We start from the raw sequence: 10,141 nt of genomic DNA, 5'->3' as shown, positions 1-10,141 counted from the left end.
AACACGGATGAAAAACGTGTGGCTTCCTCTCTAACCTCTCATCCCAGCTGATCACCTTTGCCCACATATATAGGTTAATTACCTCCCGTGCTCCCAGGTGCGCAGATTGGATGATGACGCGTTCACACACACCTAGAAAAACCCCGCGCACAACCCAAAGCAAATTGGCTCCAACAATAATACTTTTACTCTTACTTGAGTAACCTTTTGAATGCAGGACTTTTACTTGTAACAGAGTATTCCTACACTCTGCTACTTCTACTTTTACTCGAGTACGAGATCTGAGTACATACGTAGAAATTAGTAGGAATTAAAGAAACTGATTTAGGTGAAATAATCAATTTTTTCCCCATCTCTTTACTCACTCTGGTCCAGCTGGTGGCAGTAATTCACCTCTGAGCTGGGTTGGCAACCGCAAAAAACACCAAAGAAGAAGAGTAGAGTTGACAGCTCAGCTAACGGTGGCTACTGCTGCACATTTTTACACCTGAACGTGAATAAAAACTATCCGTCCTTCAGCATGTCGGCCAGAAACCCTGGGATGAACCTCGGTGAGTAGCTTATAACATAAAAGCTAAAAACTAAAGTATACAACTGTTAAACTGCAACGTTAATAATGTTCCTTTACACATGTGGCTAGCTGTGTCTTGTTTAGCACAACTTTTATTAGCTTTATGTAAAGTTTGATAAACATTTCCTGTAACAAAAATCACCGTGACATTATATGGTGTCTTTATTGGAAACAGAACAGCCATAAAATCTAATGCTAGTTAGCTTGCTTCAGTGTAGCTTGATATTTTGACACTTTAATGTTAATAAGTAACATTTTCGAGGTAACTGACCTGCTGAACATGCAAATGTTAATGTGTAACTTTAACCCATTGTAAAACAGGCAATATACTGTAACGTGGGACATATTGACATGTATTCTGGCACCATACTGTTGAATATTATGGGCTGCTGTGGCTACAGTGTAATTGAGAACTCATGACACTCTGCTCAGCTAACTGGTTCAACCCTCCTGTACCTCAGCTTTACCTTCAGCCTGACATTTTATTATACTTAAAAAGAAGAAGAAACAGACAGAAAAGACCAATTCAGTCAGTTTGTATTTACAGTACAAACACACATTTAAAAGGACCAATACACATGAGTCCCAGCACAAATGCATGTGGGACTGGAGCATATGGGGTTTCAATGCCTTGCCAAAGGAAACTGTGTCTGTGCCCAGTATGTGAACTCGCACCTCTCTAGTCCATACAATGTTTTATTGTTTTTTACTGGGACTCGAACCAGTGGCCACCAAGCCAGTCCTTACGACCAAGCGATCCTTAAAAGTTGTGTTTTAATTCATGTCTGTTAGCCTTCTGTATGCATCACCTCTATTCACACTGTTTTAGTTAGACTACATCACCTACACTCTCTCTCAAATACGTGGCTTGTTTATAGTTTACAACCTGGGGTAAGCTACATGCTGGATGGTAAATGTTAAATATCAGCCCTTTTTAAATAGTACTTACTTAAAAGCCTAATGCTTTACGGAGTTGTGTTAGCCTAATGGAAATCCTTCTGTTTGCATTTGACTTTCCCACAGTCAAATGAGAAAGTCAAGCGGTTTTGCATGAAGTAAAATATTAGAGCAATAGATTTTTCCCATCTGACTACAGTTCCCAATAGGTGAGGCCTCTAATAATCATTTTAATTATAGCAAAAAGGGTCAGTAGAAATGTCTAAGGTGCCATAAGTGCGGACTGTTCTTATTTTTATTACGTAGCTTTTTTTCTAATGAAGTGTTTTTCTTTCTTTTCTTCATTCCCTACTCATGGGAGTCAGACCTGGAGTGGGTCTCCAAAGTGAGAGTGAATACACAGGCCGTCCTGAAGAGAGCTCAGCAAATCCAAGGACAGAAGCTCCCTAAGAAACAGTGGCAGGTAAACCTCTCCTCTCACCTGTGTCCAACAAGCCCATACTACTACTTACTAATAACTGTTTATCATTTGCATATATTTATTTTTCATTTTTATTTTGTGTTGGTAGGGTTATGGTTAAGACAATACACCCTAAACTATAAATACTTATATGTTCTCTGATGTTGGGTGCCATATCTCTGTTTGTCCTGCAGGCTGCCTGGCTGCTGAAGGCTGTCACATGCATCGACCTGACCACTCTGGCTGGAGATGACACTCCGTCCAACGTCCACCGGCTGTGTCTGAAGGCCATCCAGCCGGTGCGACGCGACCTGCTGAAGGAGATGGACATGCACGACAAAGGTCCGCTGCCTGACACGCCACACACACACACACACACACACACACACACACACACACACACACACACACACACACACACACACACACACACACACCAGTGTTGAGTAGCTGTACCTGTGCCTGTAAACTATGGAGGCAGATTTGTGTCAATATTTTTGACAAACCAGTTGTAATCTATGCTTTAAAACAGCAACCGTCTTTACTTGAGAAATAATTTAAACAGATGATTGCATTTTTAAATGATTGCCATTTAATCTTCCTATGGTTGCCTAACTGATTTATCAGCTATACAGTATCAGTCAAACGTTTGGACACACCTTCTCATTCTAAGGTTTTATTTATTTAAATTATTTTCTACATTGTAGATTAATAATGAAGATATCAAAACTATAAAATAATTGGAATTATCTAGTAAACAAAAAAGTGTTAAACAATCCAGAAAATGATTTATATTTTAGACTCTTCAAATTAGCCCCGTTTTGCCTTGATGACAGCTTTGCACACTCTTGGCTTCTCTCAGTCAAATAGAGGTAAAATAAACAAAAACCATTGAATGAGAAGGTGTGTCCAAACTTTTGACTGGTGCTGTACATAATAAGTAAAGCCATTATACAGCTTTATTAGAGTCCCCATTTAATAGTTGAACTCTGGGCACATGGTGACATCACAGTGGTGCTTATTGAATTAATTAATCCAATCTATTGGGATGAGACGATGATGTTGAACACTAAACTCTCACCTTCCTGTTCAGCATGTCAGATTAAATTGAACCTGCAGAGGGCGACACAGACCTGTTTATCACCGTGTTTCTTCATCCTTGCTCTGCTTCCTCTGTTGATGTTTCAGGAGTGACGACAGGAGCGGTGTGTGTGTATCCGTCTCGTGTGGCTGATGCCGTCAAAACACTAAAAGCAGCAAACTCCAGCCTTCCTGTTGCTTCAGGTAAGTCAGCTGACCTGCCGAAGGACATGAACTGTGTGTGTGTGTGTGTGTGTGTGTGTGTGTGTGTGTGTGTGTGTGTGTGTGTGTGTGTGTGTGTGTGTGTGTGTGTGTGTGTGTGTGTGTGTGTGTGTGTGTGTGTGTGTGTGTGTGTGTGTGTGTGTGTGTGTGTGTGTGTGTGTGTGTGTGTGTGTGTGTGTGTGTGTGTGTGTGTGTGTGTGTGTGTGTGTGTGTGTGTGTGTGTGTGTGTGTGTGTGTGTGTGTGTGTGTGTGTGTGTGTGAAATCATTGAGACTTGAGGCTTCACTGACGGTGTGCTCTCCCTCCTCTCTCAGTGGCCACTGGTTTCCCAGCAGGTCAGACGCCGCTGGAGACCCGCCTCCAGGAAGTGCGCCTGGCCGTGGCCGACGGGGCCACAGAGATCGACATCGTCATCAACAGGACGCTCGCTATCACAGGGCAGTGGGAAGGTACGCTGAGAACAAATTATGAGAAAAAGGTCACTGACTTTTGTTCCTTTTTATTTATGTTTATGCTCCAACAATATATAGAAATAGTTCAATTTTTACCTTGGAATGGAAGTCAACAAAACAATATTCAGTCATGTCCCCTAACCTGTTTGTACCGGAGCTTTTAATGACAGCAGATGGTCTTTATCAACAGCTGTAATTGTATAAGAAATTGGACCTTGATTGGAGATTGTGCTGAAAAGTTTTAAGCTGTAAGGAAGAATTATTTGCCAGAACCTCCATCTTTGGTTTGAAATCAGACGGCTACATAGAAAATATGAAAACAGCAAGCTAAGCAAGAATAAATGTCCTTAGGTAGCTCAAATATACTTGATCTCAAACTAGGGCTGAACGATATATCGTGTCATGGCGATAACCGCGATATGCGCATGCGTAATATTCACATCGCAGGGACGTGCGATATTATTTTTTTATTTTTTTAGGACGTGCGATATTAAGTAGGTAAATTAACTCAAACACGTTATGTTACAATTATTTTGCTGCTTGCTACAAAAGGAAAACTTGCGCGGCTCTCATGTCAGGGGTACTTGAGTTAGTGACATGCAGGCTCTGCATGCACAGCAAACCACCAATCACAATCATTCTCGATCAGATCACAGCAGGCCCCGCCCCGCTAGTTTGCAGACCATCAAAACACCGGTAAAAAATGAGCGAGGCACAGGAGGACAATACCGGAGAGAATGAAGATTTACTTCCAAAAAGAAAAGCAACATCTGCCCTCTGGAACTATTTTGGATACAAAAAGGTTCTTCTCTTCTTCTTCACAGATGAACCCCCTTATTTGAGGGTAAGCAACATGCATTATCATGACATGTTGGATCGTGACTTAAGGTATGATGAGTCAACCAGTTAAGATCCAGACGTACGTGACTCAAATCCTTCATCCGGTTAAATATAGTTAAAAAAAACGCAATATATATAGCAGGGCAAAAAAATATATCGCAATGTCAGTTTTTTTCAATATCGTGCAGCCCTATCTCAAACGTGTTTTCCTCGTATTCTAACTGGTCGCAAATGAAATAATTTACTCTTGGTCTGTTAATTGAAATACTTGCTTATCATTTTGGTAATGACATCAAAGTTTCTCCAGGTTGCCCCTTTGTTCACATGGATGAATGATGTTTATTAGTGTTTCCTTCCTCTCCCTGCAGCCATGTACGATGAGATCCGTCAGTTTCGGGAGGCCTGTGGCGACGCCCACATGAAGACCATCCTGGCTATCGGAGAGCTGGGGACCTTCACCAACGTCTACAAGGCCAGCCTGGTGTCCATGATGGCTGGTAAGTCCCGCTGCAATCTGATGCATCTGTTTGTGTCTCTTCAAAGACAATATTAATTGAATGTGATAGTTTTCACGTTCTTTACATTCTTAACATATTGGCAAATAGGCTTATTCTTTTCTTTCCAGAGTGAGATAAGAAGCTCGTTATCAGTCTTTCGATGTGTTACATAGGAACAGACCATGTTTTACATCATCTTTGGGCTTTTTATGTTGATGCACACAGTAAAAGCAACATCATGAATGAGATAGGCCTTTCAGCCATGTTTTTCAGCTATGCATCTCACAGAAAAACACTTTTATTTTAATCAATCATCATCAGCTGTGTAGAGACTCACATCAAAAAAAAAAATCAATCGGTCAAATTTTTGATATCACTTTGTAACAATTGCGCTAACTTTGGCCAACACATTCTACGTGATGCGGGGGCGGGGCATCTCTAAACTCCTAACCAATCAGAGCAGACTGGGCTCTGGTTTCCGACAGAGGGTGAAAAGAAGTAGTATGAGAAAAATAAAGAGCTTTTTGAACATTAAAGCATGGAAACATGTCAGAGAAGCACAAATACAAATTACAACCTGGAAATAAGCACAATATGTCCTCTTAAATGATCAAATCGATGCATGTTCCATTACAGACTTGTGATTTGTGTATAAGAAACATCATCTGCTAAGCTAGCTAGCGAGACCTTTATGTAAAGACGTTCTTATAAAACTCAATATATACAGTCTATTTTGAAACAATCACAGATATTAAATGTAAAGGTTAAGTCTCTCCTTGACGTTTCTACCCTTATAGCTCAGTTGTCAGACATGATGTCAGACCCACTTTTTATAGCATCAAATAATTACTTATATAAACAACTTATCAGAAAAAGAAACTCTTCCCACACAGCTCCTTGATATTAAAAGGGTTTCAGTTTCACTACTGCTGGCTTTGCTCAAATAACCCAATCACAGCTCTATGGAAAGAAAGGAGCGTGTGTTTGGACCGTTTACAGGAAGTTATTTTTCTTCTACATGTTAACACAGTGGTCTGATTTTCATTGGGCAATAAAGAGATTTGAAAAACTCTAAAGGAAGTTATATATAGACATTTTATTTATTGGGATAAACCCCTTTCAAGGGGGTCCCGACAAGAGCAACAACTTACAGACATACATCAACAAAAGTACAGTCTGTTAAGTAAAATTCAAGTAATACATACAATCATTACAATTTGAGTGACAGTCGAGCAGATCAGTTTCATCAACAACAAGTGCAGACCGGCTGAAAGCGAGATGATGATGCATGTTTAAACATACCCAACGATGCAAGAGATCTAACAGCAGCAGGTAAAGTATTCCAGTGTGCTGGGGCTTTGAACATGAACGCTCTTCTGCCAATACATTTGTTTGCAGAGGGGACAGAGAAATAAATCTGGACAGTTATAGTTCTGGTGTAAATCCTGCAGTCCTCCGGTTTGTGGCGCTGCTGCAAAGCTTTTTACCTCGCCTTCTGGAGCTCTCCCTCTCTCTCTCTCTCTCACACACACACACACACACACTCACACACACGCACACAATATGCTTAACTAGCCATCACATAATAAGCCGATTACAGAGCCAAATTGTCAGGGGCTCTGATAGAGATCATTATTAAAATGCATTGCTTTTGTCGCCACACTCGCTCCTTAATCTCCCCTTGTTCCTATGAATTGCGTATGAGATTCCTGAAATTGAATGATAATTTCACCTATTAATCTCTGATGCAGGCTATTTTCCTCCGCTGTTCCCCGCCAGTATCCCCCTGCCCACGCAAATGAATAGAGCTTCATTACCGCCACCCGCATTTAATAACCGTTATCCATTATCTGGTAATTAAGACTCCCCATAACGAATCTTAAGGATTATGCCAGTTTGAGGAAGAGGGGAGAGAGGCTGAAAGAAAGACCTGAGTGGAAAAACACATAGAACATGTCTTTAATGAACTGGAAAATGTTCATCTTGTTCTGCTCCGTAATGAACAGTCATTATACACCAGGGAGGCAGAAGGGATGACTTTTTTCCCCCTTTCCTGCAGTTTGTGGGTAATCTGTTAAAGAGTGTCATTTCATCTTCTATTTTTATCAGGAAAGCTGATAAAACATAATTGGCTGTGAAGGAAGGGAAAGGGGAAAAATGAAGGATTTTATTGATGAGCGTGCAGCTGCCCTCTGTGCGCCATCATCATCATCAGCAGCAGCAGCAGCAGCATATGTTGGGAGTAATGCCCTGTCCATCCTCAGTCTGCAGCCTCACACCAGCTCATCTCAATACAAAGCCGCTGAGTAGTAGAATGATATCTGCTGGACTCTGAAGTCACCATTTCACCTCTTGGTAACTGACAGGTTCGGACTTCATCAAGACGTCCACAGGAAAGGAGTCCGTCAATGCCACTTACCCTGTCGCCATAGTGATGGTGAGGGCCATCCGTGACTACTTCCTGTGTACGGGCCACAAGGTACAGTTCCTTCTGTTTTCTGTGGGTCCTGACTATTTCCTGGTTGTTGTGTAGAAGGTACGCTGTAGACGAGCCTTATGCCGTCTTCTCCACTCTCTATTTTATAAAAAAAAATGTCTAGTTCTCGATTAAGTTATTGAGTTGTTTTGTTAATACAATAAATGACAAGAAAATTGTCGTTTTTTTATTACAAAATGCAAACTTTTAAGGGTTGGTTATGATGGGTGTTGAGTGGTTTTATGTTGAACTAATAAAGAAGGGAGGGAAAAGAGAAGAAAGACAGCAAAATAATAACAAAACATACAATTCAAGTAAACAAGTTGGAACACATTTATCATGACAGGTGGATAAATGCAGTGTTTTATTTGCAGATATAAATGTTTAGTTCATCTGGATTAAGCTGCATGTGCCATTTTGATAAAATATACGTTTATTAAACCCGGTGTAATCCCACATTTTAATCATCTCCTTATTTCTCGGAAATTGATTGATGGTTGATATGCTGGGAAGAATTAAAATCTGAAACTAAATCCATGAAGAGGCATTTTGCTTCTGAGCTGCTCTTTCTGATTACGTTGAGAAAAGACCCAAAACTTTAAATATTTTGTGGGAATTGGCCTAAATCACATCCCACGTCCCCTTAAAGTTTATTCTCATGCTTGACGTGGAGTGCGTGTCCTGTTGACTGAGGAGTGTGTGTTCCCTCAGGTGGGTTTTAAGCCGGCGGGGGGGATCCGCACGGCTCAGGAGTCTCTGGTGTGGCTCACTCTGATCAAAGAGGAGCTGGGCAACGACTGGCTGAGCCCGCTGCTGTTCCGCCTGGGAGCCAGCAGCCTGTTGGCGGACATCGAGAGGCAGGTGGGGACAAGACAAACACACACACACACACACACACACACACACACACACACACACACACACACACACACACTTTGTTTCCATGTTTAACTTGTCTGCATACAAGTGATTTTGTTGTACTTGTTTGGACAGATCTACCATCACGTGACTGGACGATATGCAGCCTATCACGAGCTGCCCATGGCTTGAAGTGGATGACTTCCTGTTTTATTGACCAATCAGAACCTCAGACTCGCCACACAAGCCTCTCACTGCTTATCTGAGCAGCCTTCTTCTGTCCTGTCACCACACTCATGTTCAGTGCTGTGCCTGAAGACTGGGACCAATGTCTGTGCTCTGTATAAAGAAGTGCCAATACAGACTTATGAAGAAATGTTGTCACAGTATTTTCAAACAGACATAATAAATGTATATTATGTGGAGAATGTGTTTTATTTGTTGTATGTAAAGCAGGATAATCTAGCAATTTAGATTCAAGACAATAATAATTCGACATTGTATTGTAAATCTGGTCCTTGCTGACATTTTACAAAAATAAAAAGAATATATATGTGATAAAATGACTTGCGTTTATTACTTCGAGCCCAACTTTCCTGTTCATTGTTGGTACATGAGGACTCTTCCCTCACATCCATGCAGCGGCCGCTCCGTGCTGCCGGGGTGATTCTCCGGATGCTCGTCAAGTCTCCGACCGGTCCCGGCGATGTGTGCTGAATCTAATATGCAGGCTTCCTTTGCTCTTAATTTCATTAGCGGGAAGCTTGGCCAACTGGAGAGCGCTGGGGATTAATCAGGGGTTAAGTGAGTTTAAAAGATCTGATTGAACAGCTCACAAATTTGAGGCTTCATTTGAAGACAGAAAACTTTCTTCTTCCTTTTTCTTCTTTAATTACGATATCACAGGCATTGACCTTGACTGGAACAGAGGATAAATGAATTAATTGTGGAGGGAAGGTGCATGTGGGCTTTTGGGGAAACATGTGGGATTTGATTGGAAAACTCATGGGAGGGTCCGCTTCAGGACTCTGGTGGAAGGGCTGGGAATGAGGCCATGCTCTGTTAGGAGTTGCAGGTGGTGGTTGGACAAGGTCAAATACAGAACTTTAAAGGTCATTCTGCAGATAAGCCTTTTCTATCTAAACAGTTTAGAGGACAAATATCCCCGAGTTTTGGCATAAATGTGTCTGCTGCCAATTTGTTTTTCGCTATATTGATCAGTTTAACACTTAGGTATACAGCAACACATCCTATACTACTACTGGCCATATTACAGATGTATTATGCCACATTCAAGGACATTTTGAGTGTCCTGTCAACAGGTTAGGGAGGATTACTTGTTTATAAGTAATACAAGGAACATGATTACTTTTTGTTATCTTTGGATTACCTCAATATCAAATGCAATGCACATAAAGAAAGGGGAAAAGAAACTCAAGGTGTTTTTTTTACTTGAGTATTTGTAAGACAACAGAACAATGTAACCTTAGAAAAAAAGAAACTAAGATATTTTGTATGCACGATATGTCAGTATAAATGATGAGCTAGGCCACCCAAAAATGTTTTTGTTTAATACATTATTTAAAAACAAACCCAGTATTTCAGTAAATCAGGTGTCTAAAATATATAAAAGCAGCATAAATGAAAACCAGAAATGGAACAATCCATGGCTGCGTTTTTGTGTGTGATTGAAATCCATGAGGGAACTCAAAGCAGAAAAGGACGCTAAGAAGCAATCGAAAGCTCTGTGGAAATCTTTTGGCTGTTCACTTTTTTCAACTTTTTTTAA

At 40.9% G+C, this 10,141-nt stretch overlaps 1 protein-coding gene across 1 annotated transcript; it reads left to right on the top strand.

Moving 5' to 3' along the window:
* The first annotated feature begins 381 nt into the window (after window positions 1-381).
* dera (deoxyribose-phosphate aldolase (putative)) lies at window positions 382-8,916 on the top strand. The gene is made up of 9 exons (XM_079655717.1): window positions 382-551; window positions 1,834-1,931; window positions 2,123-2,270; window positions 3,117-3,212; window positions 3,544-3,678; window positions 4,890-5,018; window positions 7,385-7,497; window positions 8,206-8,355; window positions 8,488-8,916. Exons 1-9 carry the CDS (start codon window positions 521-523, stop codon window positions 8,542-8,544), a joined length of 957 nt encoding a protein of 318 aa, XP_079511843.1. The 5' UTR covers window positions 382-520; the 3' UTR covers window positions 8,545-8,916.
* Window positions 8,917-10,141: the final 1,225 nt, after the last annotated feature.

The sequence above is a fragment of the Notothenia rossii genome (assembly GCF_949606895.1).
Source record: "Notothenia rossii genome assembly, chromosome: 10".
NCBI lineage: Eukaryota > Metazoa > Chordata > Actinopteri > Perciformes > Nototheniidae > Notothenia > Notothenia rossii.
The sequence above is the reverse complement of the archived record's forward strand: the minus strand, read 5'-3'. Positions and strand labels throughout refer to the sequence as shown.

What these genes read in the sequence shown, in the direction of transcription:
- dera (XM_079655717.1), top strand. Translation starts at nt 521, where the DNA reads ATGTCGGCCAGAAACCCTGGGATGAACCTCG. An exon ending in CCTGGTGTCCATGATGGCTG is followed by an intron (nt 5,019 to 7,384) that starts GTAAGTCCCGCT and finishes GGTAACTGACAG; the next exon opens with GTTCGGACTTCATCAAGACG. An exon ending in TCCTGTGTACGGGCCACAAG is followed by an intron (nt 7,498 to 8,205) that starts GTACAGTTCCTT and finishes GTGTTCCCTCAG; the next exon opens with GTGGGTTTTAAGCCGGCGGG.